Genomic DNA, 27,547 nt, shown 5'->3' on the forward strand with positions numbered 1-27,547 from the left:
CAACTCAGGACAGATATGTGATAAAAGAACAACTCAGGACAGATATGTGATAAAAGAACAACTCAGGACAGATATGTGATAAAAGAACAACTCAGGACAGATATGTGATAAAAGAACAACTCAGGACAGATATGTGAAGAAATCAATTTTGAGGTGTAAGTAAAAGTCCAGCAGGGTGCCATATTACTATGTGAAGAAAATACAGCCAGATCTGTAAACATTACCTTAATTGGTCAAAATTTCTGCCCAGATACTTGTGGAACCAATCAAATGGCTGATGAATTGTTCATGATAATAAAGACAGTACCACGGTTAAATAAATACTACTGTGATTTTCACCTGGAACTGAGGGTTATTATCCATTTGTTTACACTTTTGATTTTAAGGACTAGATAAAGGTATACAGGAGCTATAAACCCCTTACAAGAATGTTTTCATCCATGCTTCAACATTATCTGTCCTGCAACCATTTCTAGAAAATTTTATTGAAGTTTAATAACTACATGACTGCGGCTTAGAGTTACTTCTACCCTTGGATAACAAATAAAAATGAAACCCAAAAAATCATATGTCATGTGACAAAAAATATTTTATTAATTCCTTAACCACCTGTTACAAAAATATCAATAAACTTTTAACAGCAAGTAAATTAACAATGCATTATTGAAAGAAGCACACTTGATATTGTTCTACACAAGAGGAATATATAATGTATTGATACCTATATTTGTTTTGGCAGTGTAGCTTTTGTTTGTTTACACCAACATACATGTACATTGTTTTAAAGTTTCTGCTTGAAGATAATGATGTCTTCAAAGAGAATGGTATTTAATAGAATCAGTTTGATTCGGCCTTTCAAATTCAATGTAATCTGGTCAATTGTGAATATAACCATTTCAATGCCTTAACGATATTGTATGTATTTATAGATCTATTACATGTACTGTACCGGGGGTATTCAACTGCTGATAAAACACAAATAAGTTTCATCAAAAATTTTGATGATTCATTAATTTTTTTATTTCAAAATTTTTTTTTATAAAAATCTTATAGTAGCTATATAGTCTGTCCATACTCAAAAGCTTTAATCCAATGGGATTCAGACTTAATTAAGACTAAAAGAAATAGCATAGAGAGTGAAAGAATGAATGACGACCATTAATTTTCAGTAAACAAAGTCTGGCCAATACATGTAAGTAAAGGTATTTAAGGATCTTGTAAAAAATTCCAATATGTCGTATTTCCAATTACTGATATAAGTCTGTAGACCATTATTTAAGTATCAGATATAAAGATGTTTCTTACATGTGCTTGGCTTATTGGGGGTTTAGTACCAGATACAGTGACCAATTTGTCTGATGAGACCTGATGTCACGTCTCCAGATGTTACCAGTATGATATAATATTGAATGTTTACATGTGTGATACAGTCTATGAGTGAAAATGGCTAATCTGGTAACACATGTTTTATTGTCTGTAACTGAACAACTTAAAAATTATGCTGTTAGAGTAGAATGATTGTCATTTCATTGATGATATCAATTTACTGTGTCATGTTCAGTTGATACTGGTTTATTGTGATAGGATTATCAAATTTGGTTAAGAGTCAACCTACATAAGAGTCCTTGAATTATATAATGAAGTTCAACTTATTAGACTTTGAGAATATGTAATTAACATAATGGAAGTATGTTCAATGTGCATGATAAGTAAGATTGTTTTGGACAGATAGAGTGGAGACTTTTTAATTGTTATTAAATCATTATTATCATAAAAACATAACAGCATACATGTATAGAATAATACTGTACCATTTTACTAAATAATTCAACACTTCTCTCACTAAACATTTCAACAGGTAACTAAGTGTGAAACACAAAAAATATCTAATTATTAAACCATCTAAAAATGAGCATTAATAAAAAAAAACACATTCAAAAACATATTTACATCAGCAACACATTCACTGTATGTTATTTTGTGCATATATATTTGGCTATCACTTTTATATGACTAAAATGTGACCCTTTATGTGAGGGTATTGTTAAAATTTAACATTTAAAAAATCATTCCAACACCTCTCTCAAGCAGTGATAAGCCTGATAGTAAACACACTGTAAATTACAAGTAGACATTAACACAAGCTTTAAGTGTAAATGTTCACAATAATACTTTAAGCTGAGGACATATGTCATTTCATTGTGGATATGTTGAGAATTTTTACTACTGTAAACCAGCTTTCTTTCGCAGCTGCTAAATTTTGCTTTTTCTTTTTCAAAGGTGATCATATTTTGCAGATTTAAAATTGGTATATGGAAATATGTTTCAATATAGTTTTGGTTGATATTAATTAGTAGAGATTAACTGTTTTGAATTTACCGTGATCACGAAAAGTAAATGGCATATTAAAGAAAGGTGGTTTACAATACATTGTAGTGCTGATTCTGATGATGTACAAATTAAGGCTGCGACAATACATTGACACATCATGATACCAATATATCACTTGGCTTAATATTTGTATATGTTGAACAGATATTTCTCATGATGGAGTTGTACAGTATACTGTATGACATGAGATATTTGTACATGCATTCTTTTATGGTTAGAGTTTTACAAATCAAACTATGAGTGGAAACTTTTGTGGTTAAAATTAGCCCACATTGGTAATGGTATTTTATTTTTACTTATCGTATAATCATGGTTCAAAAGTAATCACAAAAAAAAGATGATGGACAAAATCTTAAACAGCAGGCTTCATAGCTGTTGAGTATAAAATAGATGAATGATTAGCACACTTGATACAGTTGCTGTGAATTATATTGCAAACCTTCCAGGAAAATGTTTGTGCTCAGGAAAATGTTTGTACTCAGAAAAATGTTTCAACTGTGAAGAATGTTTTGATAAATTAGCGTAAAACAAGATTTTGTTCTTATATACTTGAAAAAATGTCGGATATATTACCAGGAAGTATCATGTACGTTAAGGAAATACAATCATTCATTGTCTTTAAAGATATGTCAGGATATGATTGATACATTTCTCCAAAATAACAGCTTTGTAATGTAATAATAAATGGAGTTCCAACTACGGCGTCTGGACTAGTACAAAAATAGGTTATATAACTCTGGATCTCCTGTCACAAGTCATCAGCTTTCTGAAAAAGAAAAGGAACTTAACTTCAGTACAATTTTCATGGGGAAAATCAAAGGTTTGTGAAAGTGTCTGATGTACATTTAAATTTAAATCTGTTAAAATCTTTTAAAATCTTCACTCTCCAAATTTTAACTTCTTCTCTTTATTATCTAGACTGATTATCTCCCTTTGCCTTGATTGTGTAGAAGTTTTGAATAAGAAGTTTAAATAGAAATGACATAATAGTATACTAACCTCTGTATCAGGGGAGGATTTCTTGAGTCTTTCTGATAAAGCTGTAAAAATGAATTTAAAGACAATATGAATATTCGGTCTGATTTCATATTTTGAACTAAAAATATTACATTTGTAAAAGACAAGTGCTTCATCAGATAATAGGAAATCAGATTAAAATTGCTGCAAGTGAGTAAAAAGTAACTGCCACATTGGAGAATCCTAAGAAATGTAGTTTGTTCTTTGTACATGAGTATACCTGTTGACATTGACCAGAGGAAACATGTTTTAGAGTCCAATATAATATATAATTAAAATTACCTGTAATATAATTTATAAGGATGACTGATGTTTCTAATAGACAAGTGTCATGAGCTCGGCACCACAGAAATGTTCACTAATAGAGCTAGAAGTGGTAACTTACCTTTCATGAGTTGGTCGTCCCGTACAGGTTTAGGACTTGGTTTAGGACTGGGCCTCGGACTAACTTTTACCACTTCATGGGTACTCTTTGGTCGCTCTATAAATCAATTACATAAATAGCACATAGTAATAGCACATAACTTTACATGAAGTAATCATCTCAATACAACTTTTGTGATGGTTTCTGTCACTAGACAGAAGTGTTGGTGTCTTAACAGGAGATAATTTGTACTGGGTATAATAGAAAACAATAAATTTGTGAGTCTTTCATAGTAGATGAGAGAAATTGTGTGCATGTCTAGCATAAGATAGTTATCTTGTGTTTTTGTGTTACAGTTATTAATGTGTATATGTATGTCTTTCGGTTTCACCCAAAGAGAGATAACTTGTGTAGGTCTGTACAACTCACCTGCAGCAAGGGGCTCCTTTTCAGGACTGTGGACTGGGGTTGATCCCGTTGATCTCCGTTTAGCAGTGGGATCGATTTGTAAGAATATATTCCCAGATGTATCTATATTTGACTGTGACACGGGACTAGAGTCTGAGGAAGGAGTACTAGATTTATTTACTGGAGTTTCCTTGGTTTTAACCACTGATTTGTCTATAACAGATTCCAGTAACTTTTGTTTCTCCTCTCGTGTTTTAGAATCATCACTTTCCTTTGTGTCTAGACTTGATTCATGTTTGTCTTCTGTCTTTTCTTCAATCTGTACAAACACCAAGCAAATGAAAACGTTTTAGAAGTTTATATTTACATGACTGTTATAAAGTTTGAGTCTACTGGCAATCTATTTGTTAATACAAGAATAATCCATCGGGATTTCCTTGATATTTTCAAATATTCAATTTATGTTTACATTGTGTGTCTTATAGCAGGATGACTGGGAGAAATGTATGCTGAAAATTTTTTAGATTTTCTATATATTACATTACGTACCATGCTAACAGGTTTAGGGACAGGACTATTGGTCGCCCTCGCCCTACGACCTCCTATGGCCTGTGAAGTCCTGTTTCTTGTCTTTGGCGCAGAGGGTTTTGAAAACTGAAAGAGACAAAATGACATGTTAAATGTTATGCTTTGTACGAATTTAAGAATATTTAAGGTACTGGTTCAAAAATGGTGCAGTATCTTGATAAACCTGCAAGTAAAATCAAATAAAAGAAAACTTTGAATTTACTTTTGTAACTGAAGTGCAATTTACTTTGAAAATTGTCTGTGGAATTGGAACTGTAAATAAAAAAATCTATTAGCGTTTTATTTTTCTGTGGATTGAATTTTACAACTGGAGATATATTGATCTTGTTTTTCTTCACAATGTACTGCTGTTGTATTACACTTACTGATTTAAGGACCTCACTCTCACGTTTGATGACGGCAAATTCATCATCCTCATCATCACTGGCAATAACCACATCTGGGTTGTCTGGGTACAGTCGACTGGGGATGGAAGATCATATCTTTTATCAGAAATTATACTCTAATTGATATGTAACAGGCGAAGAGAAAATGTAGCAGCTAGACCGGGAAACAAACTTGGGTCTTCTGAACACTAGTCAGACGCTCTTTAGCTAATATATAGTTCACCGTTTATTAATATATAAGTAACCCAGTTAGAATTTGATCTCTTCTTTCAGATCTAGATAAGTAAGTTTTGTCATAATTAAAGAGGGAATACATATAAACATTATCATAGGTAGCACATGTTTATGAGTATATTGCAATGGTAAAGGGAAGCAACTCCACAGTCTTTATCACTTTTGAAGTGGATACCTACTCTTTAGTGGGTTTGGGGCTCACAGCGGGTGATTTTCCAGGTTTGGGGCTCACTGTGGGTGATGTTTTGATAGAGGATGGTGACTGACTTCCTTTGTCCTGATCTAGTTCCTCACCATCACTCTCCTCGATTGTCACTTTGGGCTTAGGTGTTCTGCCCTGTAATTAAACATAAGTATGATGCCTAAGTACTGAAAATACAAAATGAAATTGAATATGAGGGTTTATAGCAATAATAATGTTGAGGTAATGATTTGCTATAATAATAATTATAATTTCAATTAGGCTACCATACAATTGTAACAGGGAGGAGAAAATGTAGGGGCCAGACCGGGATTTGAACCTGGGACCCTCTAAATACTAGCTGAGTGCTCTACCGACTGAGCTACCTGGTCACTGAAGATCCACCCAGTCGAATCCCGCTACACTCCTCCCACCTTTCTCGAAGTCTTCGCCCTCGAAGATATACGAGACCCTTCCAAACATCACCACAGTGGGTTATGTAGTTGGGCGCCAATTCTGTAACAGGGAGGAGAAAATGTAGCAGCCAGACTGGGATTCGAACCCGGGACTCTCTGAACACTAGTCGAGTGCTCTACCTAATATAAACTTGATACCAGGTAATGAATTTTCTATTGGAGATCAATCCATTACCTATAGGCAATGCCTAGCAATGTAAGTTAGGAGCAAGGCTAAAATGAATCTTGTCAAAAGGTTATAAACCCGATCAAAACCAAGATCTCTTGATTCCTTGTCTAGAACCCAACAGATTGAGTTGAAGTGATAACTGTTCAATATAGCCAAGCATATAACTTGAGACATTTAGAGGTCGATCATGAATAAACAGATTAACAACTGAGATCTCCTCAGTCTGTTGAGATGGACTCCTACATTGTCTTTGTCTCTTCCTATCACCAAGCATGGTTTTGGCTGTACTAACTGTAGTCCTCATCCTTCACTCCCCTTATTAGTAATTTTAGTTGTTAATTCAGATTTTATAATGGACTAGGTTATCGCGTGCAATCATTAAATTCATTCTTTAAGTGGGACTTGAAGCAGATTCATCAGCATATAAAACATGGAATTCAAACTAATAAGGAAAAAGTAATAAATATTATTATTTTTAGTGAGTGAGGAAAGCAATGTGAGTAATATATTACACCAAATGGCTATAAATAATAACTGAGTCACTGTTCAATGATGTAAAACCCTGCTGGTGTAGAGGATAGCCCGTTATATCCTGTCTATATATCATGCACTGAAGTTTTAGTACATCATAAAAAACAGATTAAATTAATTAACTGAATAAAAATTTTAGACAATAGAAATATAGCAATATCATGAAATTTGTCTATTGAGTTTGATGGATGCTTTATATGTAGAAATAGTTGAAACTATTTCATAGCTAGGTGGTCTCTGTATTAAATAATGTATATTTTAAGATCTACGTTCATAATTCCTTAAGATATGGAGACTAAAATATCTTTTATAAATAGATATCAAGACTCTTTTCAACGAGGATTTCAGTATGTATATATGTGACACCTATATAATGTATACGCTATGTTTATGACTGGGGGCTACCTACTGACAATATTTGTGGTACATGTGGTAAGCCCTATTGTACAGGACCACTACACACAGCTAGTTCTATAGAAAAGATTTCAACGGTTTTCAAATTGTAATTCAAAAGGAGGTTCTAAAACGAAAAATTTAAACTACACATGTACATAATTTTTAAATAATGGTATACCTTGTAGAGTTAGCTGAAGAATAGAAGAGTTTTAAATCGATAGTTATATTACTGAAATAAATAGATTTTCTATAGGGTAAATATCTTACCTTACTGAAGAGTGAACCCATGTCAGTGTGTTACACAGTTAACTTTTAATCCCTATAGTAACTTCATATAAAGTGCTAGTTAATCCTTCCTGGGGAACTTCCTGATTTGGCAGTGCCTACACACATAATGTTGTCACTGTATACACCACTGTGGGATATATATACCTGAGGCATCAATCTCCCCAAACCTCGTCAACAGGTACACTCATGTCAAAACACTGAGGTTAGGGCACTTACGCCTACTTAATATAATTCTGGCCTGGACTTACAGGGGAAAATGTTAAAAATTATTCAAATTTCCCTATCAGTACTTATAGATAATTCTTTAATGACATATTTGATGAATTATTATTAAATAGCATAAAATATCTACGTAGTTATATGAGACACTTCAATGTGATGACAAGTATTACTGGTAATAATAATTTATGGTAATGAGACACACATGTGATGCTGATGATATATGACTGTCTGTTATACATTGTATATACTAACATGTGTTTCAAATCTATTATATTTGTCTGTCAACAATAATATCATTGGATTCCTTGTTTTCTTATATACATGGTCTTGCCTAGCTCCAGACATTGTGAAGGTGGTTTAGAATGTATAACTCAGAGATTACTCAAATAGTTTTGGAGTATTTTGTTATTTTCTCCAATATCGTACATGTGTTCAGAAGAAAATGCAGAAATTGGGAGGGATGGGCTTCTAATGAGACAAAGTTAAGACTTTTCGCAAACTTATTGCACAAATAATAATTAAAACAAAACAAAAAACAATTTGCAAAAGAAACAAAATAAGAAATTAATATGGTGGCTATATTTCATAGAATTATTTAAGTTCAATGTAAGTGAACTTAAGTCAGTGTGTGCCTATAGGGACAGTAAATAGGGGCTTATTGCTTATTTTGAACATTGTAAATATATATAAATACTAATAATAGTCTTCATCAATACTTCTTAAATTAGAAATATACCCAGTATTACTTTCTTATAGCTTTTGAGAATATGTTTAAAAACTGATATTTCGCTAAATCGTATGTTTATATACTCTTTGTTACTTGGAGGAAACTAATATAGGCACTGTCTGTTGTTTGCTCCGTTTTCGTTTTTGAAATAAAATTTAATGAAATGAAAAAATGATATGAAATACCTTCATCCTGTAATAAACTTAAGATTTAATAGAACAACTGCAGCATTGTATAGAGTAATTACCCTGCAAAGCTTAAGGTGTACTTATGATTCTGTGCTGGCAGCAGTAACTTATATATAGATACAGAGGATACATAGAAGAATGTGTATGGGACACCTGTCTGCTATCATCACATAGCAAGGCCTTGGTGGAGTTGTTATGTAACAACAAATATCCTCTACCAAGTGTTAGTGACAGTGTTATTCCATATCTATAGCATATATGGTCAGGACAGACAAATATTTAGGCTTCAATCAATAGGTGTGATATTTCCCTGGGTCTGAACTTTGAACCATTACAATTTCAAATATTTCAGAGAGGAGAATAGCCAGTGAATTATGTATTTCTCTAACTTATTCACCCCTCAAGACACATTTAAACTCTTCTAAATAAAAGACTAGACCAGTCCATTATGAAAGTTCAGGGGTGAATGAGTTAAAAGGTGTATGCAAGATATATACTTCTTGAGTTTGACCTTTAATTAACCTTGTGTGTATGTTAAGTTATCTTTCTACAAGGTTGTATGTATTAGATATCTGTAAATCCCTATATGTTATGTTTATATTCCTCTAAATGTATATACCTCTTGGGTTTGACCTTTATCCTGTGTGTATATATAAAGACACATTTCTTTAAGGGTGTATATAAGATACATCTCTATTTTGTTTGACCCTGTATGTTATAACTATAAGATACTCCTCTATTAGTTTGACCTCATGTTTATATTTATAAGCTGCACCCTACTTAGTTTGACCCTGTATGAGTTAGACGTGTGTATAACATGCCCTGGTATATCTCCTCACACTTGATTAGTGTACTAATGACCACCAGCAAGGCTGTGGGGAGGATACTACAGACATACTAACACACCATGTAATCACCCTAACATTTGGTGTAGGATCACAAAACAGACCATACCACCTGTTTGGTAGGAAAATCAGTTAACAGTCACCACTATCTATTTTAGATTAAAGTTTTACCTCAATGCCGGCTTAATTGTATAAGACAAACATATTTTTTTGAAGTTCATATAATTTGATGGGAAAAGGGAAAAAAACTTTCTTCAAGGTCATAGCGTTAGCTAAGTTTCCTGTTTGGCCACATCAAATTGACTCCACATCCTTTTGGACAATGCTGATTACCTGCCACCGTTTAAGTTAAACAACATCACTCTAGTGCCCTTGTGCCCATACCAAACAGCTAATACCCTATACATAAATATCTATACCTCTGTCATTTCATGGGAGTGCATATAGCATTGCCTGTTTTGTTCCATCTTAATGACTGATATCATCTCTGGAACTATCTAGACCAACCATCCAAAATAGCTGCCATGATCTCTGATTTGTTCAGAACTGTTTTGTGTAGTCAGTCACATTTGGACTCTTCCTCTGTTAATAACTATAGTCATTAAGTGTGTATCCCAGTTTGGAGGTGGAGGAATATCATAGTTCCCTGAGAAAAACCACCAACCAATGGTTAGTACCTGGCACTTGCTTCCTATTGCCAGGGAACCTACTGCCCAGAAGAGATGAACCATGCTTACTTTTCAACCATAGCGAACTTGAACCCTCTATGCCACCGTAAGTTCATGATGGTGATGTTGTGATGTGAAGCTAGTGTTGGTGATGATAGTTTTATTAAGTTTTACCCAACATTAAACACCATCTTCTGTTTCCCTTTGCACTAAACGAGTACACTTGAATGAATCTTCTTTCTGCCTTGCTAATGGATTCCAGGATAATGATGGGGGAACTTTCAACACAAGTCAGAGTTATTGGTGATCTGCCAGATGTTTATCTCCGTGGCTTTTATCATAAGGTTGTATATGTTTACCACAGTCTATGACCAACATGTATGTAAAACATGTTAAATCTCCATTCTGTGTTAACTTTGATGCTACCTGTACTTCAGATATCAAAACCATTTACCAGAACTTCACTATCTTTGCCTTGTGTTGTTTCACTTTGCAATCTGATTGCACTTTGACTTTTATTGTTTCCTAAATACAGTAGTTCTACTTTTATTCCGAGTTCCTTCCCCAGTGAACTGAGATTGCCCTGGATTATCTGATTCCCATTGTCTTCAGCATTAGAAGTCTGGCTACAGACAATACCAGTGTGTGGTGGAGCTTTAGTATAACAAAGACTTGGTGACCTTAATCTGGGAATCATTGCAAGATTAATGGAAATCTATTGATTTGTCTTTGAAGTGATTTTTAACATGACTGTTTTTATCAGAAATCAATTTATACCTAATGTTTTTGCTGATGATATAAATCTGCTTCAATGATGTGTTTATGTATCTGATGAAAATGTTCTAGTCAGCAGAATTTAGCTCACATGCTTATAGAGGTGGTATCCATGTTAACATAAACAACTATGAAACAACATCTGGAGTCACAGTGAATTTTTTGTCAGAAATCAGAGATTTTACATTAGGACTGTTTTCCGTATTATACCTACTATGCCAATAAGGATGCCCTTGTTTTCAAACACCTTGAAGGCATCATGTACTTTGTTATGATGTGATAAAGGACTATTTTATATGTTCAAATGTCCTTGATTACCTCTCAAGGTTACAAGTGTTAAATGCTCTAAATTAAAATCCTAATGTCATGATATTGGAAGAATATTATTAGCTGTTGAGTTTGTTGTAATACACGACCTTGACCAAATTCAATGGAAAAAAAGAGGAAATTATAGCAGAACATGGAACTGGTCTATAAAAGCATCTGGTGAATACATATCATTTGGACCTTTTACCTTTTTAGACCTGTGATACTAATTAAGATGCTTTTGAATAGAATACTAGGAAAAGTGCTGACCTAGTTTGTTAAAATTTATGACCTTGACCTGCTTCAATGAAAAAGTGTATATTACAACTTTCACTTGTATAGTTTCAGGTCTATAACTGAACCTGTTATACACCTTTTCATTAGAACATTTCTCCTTATTATACCTACCATGCCTATAAGGATGCCTTTGTTTTCAAACACCTTGAAGGCATCACTTTCTGGCCGTTTCTTCATCACTTGACCCCTGATCTCATTGGAGGAGGGACTTGTGGGCTTCTCCTCAAAGGCCTTGATTCTGTTTCGGACAGACACATCTTTTTCTTCAGAAGATTCTCTGTCATGTTTTCTGCAACAAAACAAAGTTTGAATTTGTAAAATTTCTCCATGTTCAGGAATTTTCTCCTATTTCTATTGGGATAAATCAATACTGCAGAGTTCTAAAGATGGAAATGAATTTGCCGTAAATTGCACTGCAGCATTTTCATGTTTTTATCAATAATGCAGGTTGTCTGCTTGACATTTAATCATACCAGTATATTCATAGAAATATATAATAACTATTGTGACTTGAATCAGCGTTTTCGCTATTTGAATTCTGTACATAAGTAAAGCAAATATAGAGGCCCTGTAGATGCTGACAGAACACTGTCTAAGTCTGTGATATAGACAAAACCTACAGCAATATCTTTTGTATTTTATTCAGCAATATAGAAAATCTGCTGTGCAGATACCTGCCAACCAATAACTTCCTTCCTCTCTTTCAACCCTTAAGATTTTATGATTCATGCAATTTTCCTTGGGTTTGTGTATTGTTTAGCTGTGTATAAATAGCATATACTGTATACCACAAACTACTGGTACTGAATCTCCACATGATGACTACAGAGAAAATTCTAATGATGTTAATAATAGCCAGTGTATACACACTTTTTGTTGTTGTTATAATACATTATTGATAACAAAAGGTACTACTTTGAAGTTTCCGTAATTTGGTGTCTGCAATTGAGGTCAGATAGCAAATGGAGCAATACCTTAGGTGATAATGTCAGTCTAAGAGATGCAGACGTCAACTTAAATACTGTAGAAAATGTACAATTGTTTCAAGCAGGTGTATCACAGATGCAATGATAGTAATACAATAAGTACACAGAGGGTAGAAGAAGTGTACAGGTATAAGTGGATAGGTGAATGCAATCTATGTAACTTATATATAATTATGGGTAATAAAAGTACATAGTAGTACATAGGCAGGTAAATGTCCACAAAAAGTCAGTCTATTGGTGATGATGATAAGGGCCTACCTGTACACATGGCTGTATTCATTCTACCTACCTCAGTACCACAGGTTCATCTGTGGCATCTAATTCAACACAAGGTCTGAAAGTAACTTTTATAGAAAGTTACTATTATAGAAATCATAGCTTTATCAAAATGAAAGACTTATTTGCTATATGTAGCATAACTTTTGACAAATACATGTAAATTTTTGAAGAAAAAAAAAACAAAAAAAATATTGATTGTGCATGTACATCACTAATACATATTGTAATGCACTGTCACGCTATGTGCCCTTTATACATGCATGTCTATATGTATGGTGACCTCCTGTTTCATACTTGCATGTCTCACAGTGGAATAAAATCTGAATAGTGTGATAGATGATTTGAGTACAATATGTGACTATATATCAAAGATTATATACAGGTGATAGTAGTGACTAGATAGGGACAGGTGAGTCAACAGTATATCAGGCCTAGAGTGAATATATACAGGTGAAGTTTATATTGATTCTACCTACCTCAGTACCACAGGTTCATCTGTGGTATCTAATTCAACACAAGGTCTGAAAGTAACCACAGGTAATACCTTACTCATTATACAGTTATATATAGGTTACAAATTATAGCCCCACAAAGTACAAGTTGTAATTTCTCTATGAATATCTTTTTTCACTGTCGAATAGAACCAGTATGCTATATTGCAGCTTCTGTTTAGACTTTATTTGAGGAATGCAGAGTATTATTCCTGATTCAACTTTACTTTATTAAGGCATACATTTTTTGTTTACTCTGTATCATTATCCATCCATGATCTGCTCTCCCTCTCCTTGCTCCATGACCCTCTATACCCCATGGCCCCTACAAACCCTCCCTCTTTAACCTATTACCTCCCTTTATCATGATCCCTCCCTAAGACTTTTATAATCCCATTCCTTCCCTCACATCTTGCTCCTACCACTTCCAATACTAACTCTGAGTGGATGTGTTTTAGATGGATGAGATGAAGAGATTATACAGATTTATCTTGCCTTTAATTTAGTACCAGACCTTGAACTGGAAGCAGGAAGCCAGGTCTCTGTATCACATCACAGATCTAATCCAGATAAACTCAAAACCTTCAAGTACCCAACAAGTGCATGTATGGCATATATTCAGGGGGGAGACAACTCTAAATATGTAGTATAATATTTATAGTTAGAACTTATTTTTTTCTAAATATTCTGATGAAAAAAAAAATTCTGTTGGTTACTTCTCTATTATATCAGCTATCTAATAGATTATTTTGTCTATATTACGAGAAATTTTAAGACTCTCATGGTCGGTGTTGTAATATATTATAACTAAGGAACAGTATACTGCTGTGAACAATTATAAAATATGATGAAGTTACCCCATACATCTAATTTACTTTACTTAAGGCTTTCTCATCAAAGGAGAATGTGACAAAGACCTTATACAGGCCGTAGACAAAGAGGCTGACTAGGGAGGCAGACCGTTTGATGTCTATATGTTCATAATGATTAGCAATAACATACTTCTGTGTGAACTAAGAACACCAGACTATTCTACTATGGTAGTGATACTTCATACATAGCTCACTATATGTTATACTAGGTGTAACGAGGAACGCAGACGTCTGGTGTCTATAGTTTTTTTACATTATTATTATGGTACTGAAATCCCATATATATCGTGCAATCCGCACGTTAAGTTTGAAGTATGGTTTTACACTGGTGTATAGTTTTTATCTGTAATGCACCTGCGGATGTATCACTTCCTTACACATGTGTACCATCTGCATGTTTGCTGTTTAGTGTGTACACATATTGTAGATAACTTCAGAAAGTTTTCATTCTTAACATGTCTTAATTCTTTTTGCATAACCCATTAAAATTTCTTTAACTGAAATAAGGAAGTGTGCATATCATCTTGCATTTTATGCTGACAAGACTCTACTTCCAACATAAAAAAATGTTTAAGAGAGTATTCCTTTTGTTGAATGATTTTAAACTATCCCAATGTAATTGAAGAAGATAATGCTTGTTAAAGGTCATTTGTAGGACATTCCAAGGTGCAGTCTTATTTCATTCATTGCAAAATGGTATGCACCAAGTCGTATTTGTCAATAACTTCAAATAACCAAATAAATTTAATTGTCTGGTTGTCGTGTCAAGCTTGATTAGTTTTAATTTGTCTTCAAACTTTTTCTTCCAATATAAATTGCCACTCATATTTACAGGTAAAATGCTATATTATACAATCTTATTCTTAATCATACAGTATTTAGCTCTAACAATCTTTCAGATCAAGAATTTTTTTCTGATATATGTTTACAAACACGTGCAAGTTTTAATGTGCCTCAAAGATAAGCTATTTTTCCTTTGGTTTAAAATTGTGCCTGACCCTGGATAAGTAGCTGTATCGTACCTCATCTCCTCTGATACTCTTTTCAATTAGAACTCCACTGTTTTCTCTCAAACCTTAAATCATTTTCTAATACCCTCTAGATCCAATTCCCTTGACAAGGAATGTTAAGGGCTACATGACATTTTCCCTTTAATACTTCTCCCTAGCTTGTTTATAAGGCTGCACCCAATTCTCTCTAATTAATAATTATATCCTCTATTAGTTACTGGTAGAACTAACTGAAGGTCATTTTACTTCCTTCTTATGTATACCATATTAATTAAACAAATTGGTGAAGTTTTAATTATTAAGTTTATGTTAATTGATATTACATGTGTTTAATGAAGGATATTAATATTCAGATTATTCTCTATTAAATTTTAAAAAAAGTGATAAAGTGCATTATATACTGTTATAAAGGGAGAGACCTGTAGAGGCTTGTTTACACTGGTGTAATGTCGGCCACACAATTTTATACACACTTATTGTTAATACTTACTCCTCTTTCTCTCCATCTTCCTCCTCGTTAAGAGGTTTTACTTCCTCTACGATACTCTGTCCTCCATCGTTATCTACCAATGTCTTTCCGTTATCGTCTGATCCCTTCGCCTCGCTGCTCCGTCGTTTTTTACGACGACAACAACATTGAAATAGAGCTACCAGCATGGACATACTGACGAGAGCAGTAATAGTACTTATAATGGTCACAACCATCTTCGACATAGACTTGTTGTTACTCTCCCGATCACCAACCTCCTGACTCAGAGCTCGAGACTTCGCTAACTCATCCTCAGATCTAGACAGTTTCAAACTGTCGGAAAACTTTGAGGTACTTTTTAAAGTTTGTACTTGTGACGGCTCCCTGCTCTGAAAATTAGCATGGAAAGGTGTGTGTTTTGACCGTTGTATAGTATAAGTATCGTGGACTTCCTTATCTGTATGAGCTCTCTGATCACTGACTGTATGACTGTCTGCCTGAGTGGCTCTCAGTTTGTGTAATAATAGTGATCGGGTATGATCAGTGGTCTGACGAGGAGGTGGGGAGGGCTGGCCACAGCTTCCAGGGACCCAGCCAGCCCCTACACAGATCACAAGGAAACACACACTGGATACTGTAGTATCCCTCATCTTATAAGGCTCCACACAGGAATTTCTCTATGGAAACACTTTAAATCACATGTACACAGACCACATGGTACACAGCAGTAAAGAGATTTATTCTTTGCTTTTACAGTGTAATGAATTCCTCAACAGAAATAGAAGCATGCTAGTATTTTTTTTTCGTTTGTTGAAAGACATTTATTCCTGTTTACAGCAGATACGAACGTGGATCCCACACTGTTCTGTAGTAGAAGTAAATCCAAGCGAATCACTGCACAATCATGAGGGTTTTCTATCAAATTAACACCTCTCAGCCTGCTGATACATCACCACCACCACCACGACCAGTGTGTGTTGGTACTATTTTTTGAGTATATTCCAAGCATTATATTGGAGGCTGTTGCTACTACCTGTGGATGTGACTGTCGGGCTGCAGGCTTACTACACAAACAGGCCTGGGTCAGCTACAAACACTGTAATGCTCTCACCTGAATCTCTGCTGCTTCCTAGGCAGTAAAATATTTACACAGAACAATATCTGTTTATTGTAGGATGACTTTAATCTAGGGTGTGCTTTCTGTTTGTAGTGATCTGTAGGGTATGCATCCACCTAATCTGGTTACTATCTGAGGAGCTGTGGTACTGAATGATGTAGCTCACTTCAGGCAGGGTTAGGAACACTATTGGCCTGTTGGGGTTCACATTGATTTTATTATATGTTTTAGCTCACTATAGCCTGTGATTCTGTTCAATGTAGCTCACTTCAAGCTGCATAACTCACTTTTGACCTTTTTTGTTAACATTTGCCTGTTATATAGTTCACTTCAGGCTGTATTCATAAACATATATCTTGATCACTATGATAATTTGTGTTGTAGTTCACATGGTATATAGTTCACTCTGGCTTTGTTACTGTAGTGTAATTCACTTTAGGTTGTGTTGGTAAACTAGTGCTCACTCTAGCCTGATCTTGGTTCACATAGATCTGCATTAGTTTATAGTGTAGCTCATTTCAGCTTAGGTCAAGATCCATCCCTTAATCATGTTGCTCTTCTATCTTTGTAATTTCATCTCAGGGATAAGGATCTGTGGAAAAGCAAAACAAAAATTAATTTCACGCTGGACATGTTATATTTTTAATATCAGTCTTTTTGACAATTCTCACTGTTATTAAAATCTGTTTGTCTGTTATCATTCATAGTAAATATCATTATGTTAAAACATCAGTACTCTTTGTGTATTATAAGTTAATTCCAAACTGAATAACTTTCCAATATTCTGCATGTAGACATGCAGACTAAAATATCAATCAATGAAGATATTTCTGATAGAGCTTCCTTAAGTTTGGAGATTTATTCCTCCGCAAAACAGCGCTAAATCATAAATCATAAATCTAAGTCATATTAAAAACAAATTTTTATCAGGTCAAATGAAATAAATGAAATATGGTAAGATATTGAAATAAAATAAATGTAATATGGTAAGATATTGAAATAAAATAAATGTAATATGGTAAGATATTGAAATGATACAAATGTAATATGGTAAGATATTGAAATAAAATAAATGAAATATGGTAAGATATTGAAATAAAGTAAGTGTAATATGGTAGGATATTGAAATGATTCAAATGTAATATGGCAAGATATTGAAAGTCAAACAATACAAAAAGTTGACTTATGTACCAATGTATCATTTCCACAGATCTGGTATAAAGATATCGATCCGATCACTCCCCTTGGTCTTGTTTAATGGTGTATTACACACAGCCTCAGGTTAAATTCTCAAAATTTCCATTTCTTATGATTGGCTTTTACACCTCAGCTATTGATCATCATGTCTGATTTAAAGTTTTTACTTTGAAAATAAGGTTATTTCTCCTTTGTTGGGGTGATAAATTAGATTTATTCAACAGATAGATTGACACTGTTAAATCTATAATCAAGACAAAGTGGCAGGAACAATTTCTCAGTGAGTGAGCATTCAATTATTGCTATGGTAACCATAGGCAGCTGATGAATGGACACTGTAAGTCTGCCTGCATGTCACGGCTAACTTGTGTTTTAGCAGCTAAATCCTTCACAATTCCATGGATTGTTAAATGGATCTGCTTCAGGTTACCCCTATAAGTCATAAAAATGGAAATGCACTTTACAAAGCAATAAACTAATATCATGTTAACGAGATACGTAAAACATTCCGAATGTCATCACCTAGTGTTGTAGTTATAGACTGTAGCTGTACAGTCAGGAGACTAGGAAATGCATGAGAACATTTAAAACAATCACCTCTCCATCATGGTGGCTCGTCCTGTAATGTCCATGGCTCCTTTGACCTTTAGTGTTTTATCCCTGGGTACTATAAATATCGTGAGGAGAGCCCTGTCTCTGTATGGTTCTATTGTCCTGGCTGATGTGACAGGCTGACTCATACCCAGCAATACACACCAGGACAGAGGGAAGACGAGGCAGGACAAATATTCCTTAAACCTATAGCACAGATACTTTATATACAGGCAGTATCAATTTTACTTCTTTATTTGTCTTCTATGAGTTCTTTATTTGTGTAGAGACAGCTGTCTCTATACTGTAGTTGTAACACAATTAACCTGTCTCTGTAGGTGCCATTTTTATTTCAGATTTGTTCATTTCCCTCCTCTGTTACACTGATACACATGTATGAATGTTATCGTACCATTGATCAGCTCTTTGCAGCTCAAGTGCTGTAAGTGTTTAAAGATGCTTTCTCTGTAGGAAAATTAAATTTGGAATCACTCAATTCTGCTATCTTATTTCTATTTGCACTTTAAATTTCACAGAAAAGAAAAATATTTCTTCGTGATGGTCTTATGAATATTGTTGATGGAATTTCAAGAAAAGGAAAACATTTAAATGATGAAACGATTTTCTCATGATGATCTTATCAATATTATTATAGAATTTCAAAAAAAGGAAAAAAAATTGACATGTTGATGAAAACATTTCCTCTGTGATAATCTTATGAACATTGTGGTTGGAATGTGATACAGGTGGGGCTAGTCAGTAAATCAATAATAACTAATGTGTATACATGTCTATTGGGGTGTTTATGTAAGCTGGAATGTTAATGAGAACCACATCACTGTCACCTCTATACCTATATCACTATCTTATTAGCTCGCCTATTCGAAGAATAGGGGGAGCTAATGTTGTCACCCCGGCGTCGGCGTCGGCGTCAGCGTTGGCGTCCCATTTCACGTTAAAGTTTTTGAGCAAGTTTCTGTTTCGTCAATTGCTTAAGCTTAAGTCATCATAATTGTTTATGATTTTATTTTCCTAATGTGCATGGATAATGAACGTGATAATACAACCAATTTGGGCCCCTTTAGGTTTTTTTTAAGTCTGTTGATTTGTCATATTTCCATGTTAAAGTTTTTGAGCATGTTTCTATTTTGTCTATTGTTTAAGCTTAAGTCATCATAAATGTTTATGATTTTATTTTCCTAATGTGTATGGATGCTGAACGTGATAATACAACCAATTTGGGGCCCTTTAGGGGGTTTTTTGAGTCTGTTAATTTGTCATATTTCCATGTTCAAATAGTAAATACTTTGGGTTATGAGTTCGAAACCCACATAAGGTTGTTGTCAGGTACTGAACATAGGTCATAATATTTTTGTCATGGTTATATTTCCCTGGCATGCCATTTTATGGCACTAGCTGTAAGTAGACATTAAAAACAAAAGTAAACAAACTTGGTGGTCATTGAAGAATGTGTTAATTCATAATCGAAACAAGGTACCATAGTGTCTTCATTGCACAAAAATGTTTACTAATTGTGGTTATTATATTCATGTAGTAAAGAGTTATAACAGCAACCTACCAAATGAATATATCCCATTGACATTATAACCTTTGAGAAGGATGAAATTGGGTTGTCAGGTAAGAATTTGAAAACTTCCAAACATTCTTAGGCTGTTCATTAGTTGTAATGTGTTTACTGAAAACATTTTCTGGAGGATCTTGGCGGCTAACATTGATAGGAATACCATCTCTGCCTCTGTGAAGCCAGCGCTGTTTCATCATATTCTGGGCTGATATCTTGGCAATGTTTCTGACATACTGTTATGTGATAAATATTTATTGCTGTTAAAGAATGCCTACAACAGTACATATTTACATCTAGATACTACCATTCAAACTTGTGTCACCTGATTATGAGAGACTTTTATACTGTTGAAGACCATTTCTACTGTAACCCTGATTTGTATAGACGACAAAGTCATCATGATGTTTGTACCAGATATGATGCTGTGAGTCAGAAGAGAGGGATGGTAGTGCTGTCTGGGTTTTTTCTGTCGTATCAACAATTTTAGATCTCTTTGCGATTACATATCTGCTAAAAATACAAACATAGATAAATTTTCCTAAAATACTTTGTGTCAAAAGTGGTATCCAAGAGGTTTTAGATAGGTCTACTGATAAGTCTAAAACAATATCTGTCTTTCCATATACATCACTGTTATTTCTCTTCTGGTCCATTCATTTCTGTCTCCTCATCCTTCATATTAATCTACTAATTCATTCATGATTAGCATTCAATTTAGCCCTCTCTTTAGATGTATTTAATTATTCTTTGGAATTTATAAGAATGACACTTTCTTATCACCCGACTTTATAAAGTGACTGTCAAGGAACAATAGTTTCCAGGGACTGGTATGTTCCAGGTTCCTATTGTCAAGGAACAATAGTTTCCTGGGACTGGTATGCAGCAGGTTCCTATTGTCAAGGAACAATAGTTTCCAGGGACTGGTATGTAGCAGGTTCCTATTGTCAAGAACAATAGTTTCCAGGGACTGGTATGTAGCAGGTTCCTATTGTCAAGGAACAATAGTTTCCAGGGACTGGTATGTAGCAGGTTCCTATTGTCAAGGAACAATAGTTTCCAGGGACTGGTATGTAGCAGGTTCCTATTTTCCAGGGACTGGTATGTAGCAGGTTCCTATTGTCAAGGAACAATAGTTTCCAGGGACTGGTATGTAGCAGGTTCCTATTGTCAAGGAACAATAGTTTCCAGGGACTGGTATGTAGCAGGTTCCTATTGTCAAGGAACAATAGTTTCCAGGGACTGGTATGTAGCAGGTTCCTATTGTCAAGGAACAATAGTTTCCAGGGACTGGTATGTAGCAGGTTCCTATTGTCAAGAACAATAGTTTCCTGGGACTGGTTTCCAGGGACTGGTATGTAGCAGGTTCCTATTGTCAAGGAACAACAGTTTCCAGGGACTGGTATGTAGCAGGTTTCTATACAGATTTTCTTAGGTAACCTTTCCCTTGTCACACATCTTGTATGGGACAGGATCTTAGGTAACCTTTCCCTTGTCACACATCTTGTATGGGACAGGATCTTAGGTAACCTTTCCCTTGTCACACATCTTGTATGGGACAGGATCTTAGGTAACTTTCCCTTGTCACACATCTTGTATGGGACAGGATCTTAGGTAACCTTTCCCTTGTCACACATCTTGTATGGGACAGGATCTTAGGTAACCTTTCCCTTGTCACACATCTTGTATGGGACAGGATCTTAGGTAACCTTTCCCTTGTCACACATCTTGTATGGGACAGGATCTTAGGTAACCTTTCCCTTGTCACACATCTTGTATGGGACAGGATCTTAGGTAACCTTATGGACGATCTTGTCACACATCTTGTATGGGACAGGATCTTAGGTAACCTTTCCCTTGTCACACATCTTGTATGGGACAGGATCTTAGGTACCTTTCACACATCTTGATGGGACAGGATCTTAGTAACCTTTCCTGTCAACATCTTGTATGGGACAGGATCTTAGGTAACCTTTCCCTTGTCACACATCTTGTATGGGACAGGATCTTAGGTAACCTTTCCCTTGTCCACATCTTGTATGGACAGGATCTTAGGTAACCTTCCTTGTCACACATCTTGTATGGGACAGGATCTTAGGTAACCTTTCCCTTGTCACACATCTTGTAATGCAACAGGATCTTAGGTAACCTTTCCCTTGTCACACATCTTGTATGGGACAGGATCTTAGGTAACCTTTCCCTTGTCACACATCTTGTATGGGACAGGATCTTAGGTAACCTTTCCCTTGTCACACATCTTGTATGGGACAGGATCTTAGGTAACCTTTCACCCCTTGTCACACATCTTGTATGGGACAGGATCTTAGGTAACCTTTCCCTTGTCACACATCTTGTATGGGACAGGATCTTAGGTAACCTTTCCCTTGTCACACATCTTGTATGGGACAGGATCTTAGGTAACCTTTCCCTTGTCACACATCTTGTATGGGACAGGATCTTAGGTAACCTTTCCCTTGTCACACATCTTGTATGGGACAGGATCTTAGGTAACCTTTCCCTTGTCACACATCTTGTATGGGACAGGATCTTAGGTAACCTTTCCCTTGTCACACATCTTGTATGGGACAGGATCTTAGGTAACCTTTCCCTTGTCACACATCTTGTATGGGACAGGATCTTAGGTAACCTTTCCCTTGTCACACATCTTGTATGGGACAGGATCTTATACTTATTAGGTTAACATTTTCCCATAGTGCCACTACTAATACAGTACAGCCTGCAATTTTCTGGAGGCTAACATTAAATCCATATTCAAAATAATGAGCAATGCATGAATCATAAAATTACATAGTATTATAACCAGATTGAAAAAGTATTTATTCGTTTAGATTTAATATTCTCGTTGTAAATCAATATCACAAAATGTTCTACCCACAAAAATAACTGGCTTTATGCACGATGTTGTGCCATATTTAGTTGGTGTCTGGTACATTATCTTGTACTAGGTTCCCTGGTCATTTAGATGTTGTATGGTACAAGATCTTTAGTTGTACCAGTCCTCCTAGGATAATTTTTTGCCCCATAGTCACACTATTGCTGTTTGGTGCAAGATTATCTACCAGACTTACAGGGTAACGTTTTCCCCTAGACAAAAATTACTGGCGTTAACCAAATCAATGTTAATTTCTGACAGTATTAATTATTGATAGGGAAGCACACAGTCGCCTGACCCTCTGGAGACAAAGATTCAGATGCTGGGCCAACTGATACAGTAGGTATGGTAGGGAATAACCAGTGATAATGAGGGCCTCTAGGTCTCAGTAGTGATGTTTAAGTTTATTATTTATACATTGCATGCTTCTACTTTGAAATTATATTTGAAATTAGGTATGCCCTTATCCTACTGATGCCAATAGTGGATAAAAGGATAAATGTGACCATTTTTTTTTTCTTGGAAGTTAGCAATAATTTGCTTTTATCGATGTCCTAGAGAATAATCTAATGTTGTTAGAAAAAAAAGCATGTTCTGTATATCTGAAGCTTATAAAGACATCCAAATCTGATTTGTAGTTGTATGAACAGAATTCCCATGCTAATATCTCTTTCAGGTAAATCTGTTTCATGACCCAGACAGTGTATGTCATTAAAGTTACAGACAATTTTAGAATAAAAACAAACTAAATAATCCATGAAGTGGTTTGTGAGCAACTTCAGGGGATCCCAATACTAAAGATAAAACAAATATAAAGGCACAGAGATTGTCTGATGATCAAGACAGTTTTGTAAAATTCTAAGAAGTCTGTCAGGCCAAGTTTGTTCTAGTTCTAAGAAGTGGATATTAAAATCTTGTATTTTTAGAATCATGTTCAATTCTATTTTTTACAAATACATATTGTGTATTGTTTCTCAATGGTGATAAATGGGTCTGCCTTTAAATTTTTTGGCAGGTAAACACACCAATCCCAAATTCCTAAGCCTTGTCCTGATAGGACTGGGCAGGTGGTCCATGTTTTGGGTGAAGGTTTTGTCTAATGATCCTTTTCCAATTGTTTTGTAGACAATAGTTTGTACATGTTAAACACAGGGAGATAGGCTAGGTCAAGTGCCATGTGTCAGAACTGCCAGTAAACAAACTTAACAGTGTCTGCATTATTACAGAATGTTTTAGGAAATTGGAAATAATGTACCGTTAAGAGATGTATCAGTTTCAGCTCAAAAGCTCATAGAGATCATGATCCTATGCTTTGTTTTTGTATTGGTTATCCCTTAGTTGTTATGCTTATCCTTCAAGACAACTTATTGAAAATCAAGAGGTCCATATACTTAATACTGAATACATGTAGCATATTTAGATGAAGAGCCATTAAGTTTGTTCAAATAAATGACCATAGTCTACATTCAAGGTCACATACTTTAATTTTATGTAAGTCTGAAATATGTTTTGATGTTTCTCAATGATCAGGAAGCCCAAGGCCTGTTGTCTGTAATGAGTTTAAGCAATCTGTTTGAATTCTGTCTTTCTCAAGATGTTGTAGTCATCTGTTTATAATTTTTTGTATATTTTTACTGATGTGTTATGGAACATATAATATTGACTTATTACTACTTTTGAACCAGTTTTGTTTGTGTGTTTTCTGTTTTAATAATAATGATAATAATTGACTTTATTTCAATTTGATTGCACATTGAGTCAGACTCTTCTCATGTGCGTCGGAACATACAAGATATACAGTATTTACAGGAATTACCGGACTCTTCAAGGAAAATGAGTCTCACCATGAGTAACGCTACTAATACAATAACTCAGAGGTTTGTAATGTTTGAGATAGTAACCCACCTACATACTGTATGTTGATGATTCCAGTATCCAGTCTTGTAATGTGCTATTGCTCAGAGATCAGAATAACTTGTACCAGATTCCATCCAGTACCTACATTCCAGATCTAGTCTGCTTCCTTCATAATTAGTGTCAACACCTAGTTTGCAGTGCATTTGGGCCAAAAGTTGTTCTTTGTAGAATGAAACGTTTTCCAGCAGTCAGAACATGTTTTTCAAATCCAACAATAAAGTTATTGAATTATTTTTAGAGATCTTTTTAGAAAATGCAGATATCTTGAAGTGTAGCTACATTCATTATGGTTTTTCACAAATTTCTTTATATGTGGGCCATTAATTCACTCTGCTTTCATATACCAATATTAAATCACTGTGACCTCCTTTTTTTTTTTTTTTTTTTGACCTCCATCAATAAAAACTTATAGAAGTTTTGGGTGGGGGGGGTGGGGGGTTATTGGTTATAATCTAAATGAGTGTGTAATTTCCCAAAAGTAGTAAGATAGATAGCCAAATGGAAAAGACACTCAGAGTTTAAAGTACAATCACTGCAATTTTATATAATACATCCACTGTAAAAGAAATATTACAAATCTTATCCAATTTAACAATAATACAGGTATTTTTGAAATTAATTTGAAGAATTAAGGAATTGGTAGTTACAATGCCTTTAGGTGTATTCCTTATATGAAACCTTTACCTTCCAGACAGATCAAAGTCAGAGACATATCTACTGGTACTTCATATGTGTATGTTTTTATTCCTTCATCTTATCCCAAAGTCTAAATGTTTCAAATACAAACATACTGTGGAGGATAGATTGATGATAAGAACATAAGAAAGTGCCAGACTAGATGGGTTAGGGGTGGGGGTAGGGGGTCGGAATGTAACAACAGTACCCTATCTAAGGTGATAATTTTATCTGTTAGGTTCTCTCTCACTCACCCATATCACAACCCAGCTGTGCTGCACAACAAATCCCAGCTCTCTCTCCAAATGACATTTCAAATTCCAAAACATCTGGTCAATTATTTCAATGTGATGTTTCTACATATGACACTAATAGTATTTTTACATCACAGTTTTATTACACTAACACAGAGGCCATTAAAGATAGGGGCTTGTGTTGTAACAGCATTCACATTTAAAAACTAAACTTTGTTATATCAGAATGAGGCTGTTCCATAGCAACAAGGAAATCTTATTAATTTTAACCTCAATATTACTGTCATTTTATGAAACACTCCCAGATTGTTTACAGTTCTTCTGATTTTTTTAGGAAGCACTGGAAAAAATTATTTTACTAGTTATTAAGAATTTTCCTATTAAGTGTTCTCTCCTGTGGTAAAGTATTAACTATCGGAGAAGGATAATGAGCTCTCGGAGATATCATCAGCCAACCAGACCCAACAATTACCAAGTGATGCTTTTCACTAAAAGTTCAATGGTAACTGGAGAGAGATCATGCATTATGATTTTATGTGTTGCCATGGGGATGTATTTTGTCTTTACATGAAGGAGCAGGTCACAATTACTGATACACATCCATTAACTTCATACATCTAGGGAAATGAAGCTAGGAATATTCTAATGCCATGTTGTGTCTTTGAATTTGTATCAGTTTTATCTCCACATTAGTGACATTCCCAACTAATCTCCACGCATTGATAGTTTCTAGACGACATTTATTCATGAAAACTCTGAAAAATGATGTATGCCATATGATGATACATTGGTTTCATTTCAGTTATCAATTAGTTTTCATATAGTTATACTATAAAGTTTCTACATAATCATGGCACATAAAAATTGTGCAATGATATATATTTTGTAAAGCTAACAATGCATTTTACAAGCCTGAGTCATGTAAATCCTAGAGATTATATTCAAAACACCCTTTCTATTCAAAACACCCTTATTATTTACATGTAAAAACTGAAATATTGACTGGTAAGAGTTGGTACTCACCTAGGTTGCTGGCTGTGTGTGAGTGTGGGAAGTATGTATGTACCAGGATTCCCCTCGGGTCAAGTACTCTCTCCATAACTACTGCCACTACAAGGCTGTAACACACTGGGGGAGGGGGAGAGAGACACACCAAGGGGCAAAATATGCTGCTATCATAGTTCACAGTGCTTACAAATAGGAGCTATAGTTCACTCCTCACTGCATGTGTGTGAAACATTTTCTGTACCATAAGATTGTCCCGATTAGGAAGCAATATTAGGCTTTATATGAATACTCATTGGCTTCCCCGCTTAACTTTCACACTGCTCTTGGCATGATGTATGCATCCAGTTAAACAGGATGATTAAGATTTATATTGATGTTATCGTTGTATTGTATCCCACCTCCATATCAAAATGAAAAGCTGGGGAAACACAAGAGCAATAAAAAGTAATAATACAATACATTAACTTTAATATAAGCTCGTTTTCTGATCCAACATATACTCTTTTATTTGTATGTACAGTTACATGTACATATTATATAACTGTTGTTAAAGAAGGAATACAAACTAGGCCATTATAATTTCAACATGAAGCATTGAGTTTCTTTAGCTGACTCAACCAGTTCACATATTTTTTGACTGATTTCTATTAAAAATGTGTTTTAAACATATAATTGTACATATGCATTTGCAGTTTGTCTGGTCCTTGAATTAATCTATAAGTGAAGTGTATGGCTTACAGATGCTTGGTC

At 34.7% G+C, this 27,547-nt stretch overlaps 2 protein-coding genes across 6 annotated transcripts in view; one reads left to right on the plus strand and one right to left on the minus strand.

Annotated features, from left to right (window-relative positions):
- LOC138322932 (set1/Ash2 histone methyltransferase complex subunit ASH2-like) overlaps positions 1-27,547 on the plus strand; it is a 48,277-nt gene that overhangs the window by 14,465 nt on the left and 6,265 nt on the right. The window lies entirely within an intron of this gene.
- LOC138322933 (nucleolar protein dao-5-like) lies at positions 565-26,972 on the minus strand. Of its 3 annotated transcripts, none has more exons than XM_069267179.1 (11): positions 26,813-26,972; positions 15,585-17,272; positions 12,732-12,776; positions 11,568-11,745; positions 5,568-5,725; positions 5,134-5,230; positions 4,730-4,834; positions 4,202-4,499; positions 3,794-3,889; positions 3,391-3,431; positions 565-3,157 (listed from the first exon to the last, which is right to left on the minus strand). In XM_069267179.1, exons 2-11 carry the CDS (start codon positions 16,211-16,213, stop codon positions 3,140-3,142), a joined length of 1,665 nt encoding a protein of 554 aa, XP_069123280.1. In that variant the 5' UTR covers positions 16,214-17,272; positions 26,813-26,972; the 3' UTR covers positions 565-3,139. The 3 variants fall into 3 exon arrangements, with proteins under 3 accessions (XP_069123280.1, XP_069123278.1, XP_069123279.1); XM_069267177.1 differs by lacking the exon at positions 12,732-12,776 and adding an exon at positions 13,198-13,242 and having other exon boundaries at positions 26,813-26,971; XM_069267178.1 differs by lacking the exon at positions 12,732-12,776 and having other exon boundaries at positions 26,813-26,970.

This window comes from Argopecten irradians, chromosome 5, assembly GCF_041381155.1.
Source record: "Argopecten irradians isolate NY chromosome 5, Ai_NY, whole genome shotgun sequence".
NCBI classification, from domain to species: Eukaryota; Metazoa; Mollusca; class Bivalvia; order Pectinida; family Pectinidae; genus Argopecten; species Argopecten irradians.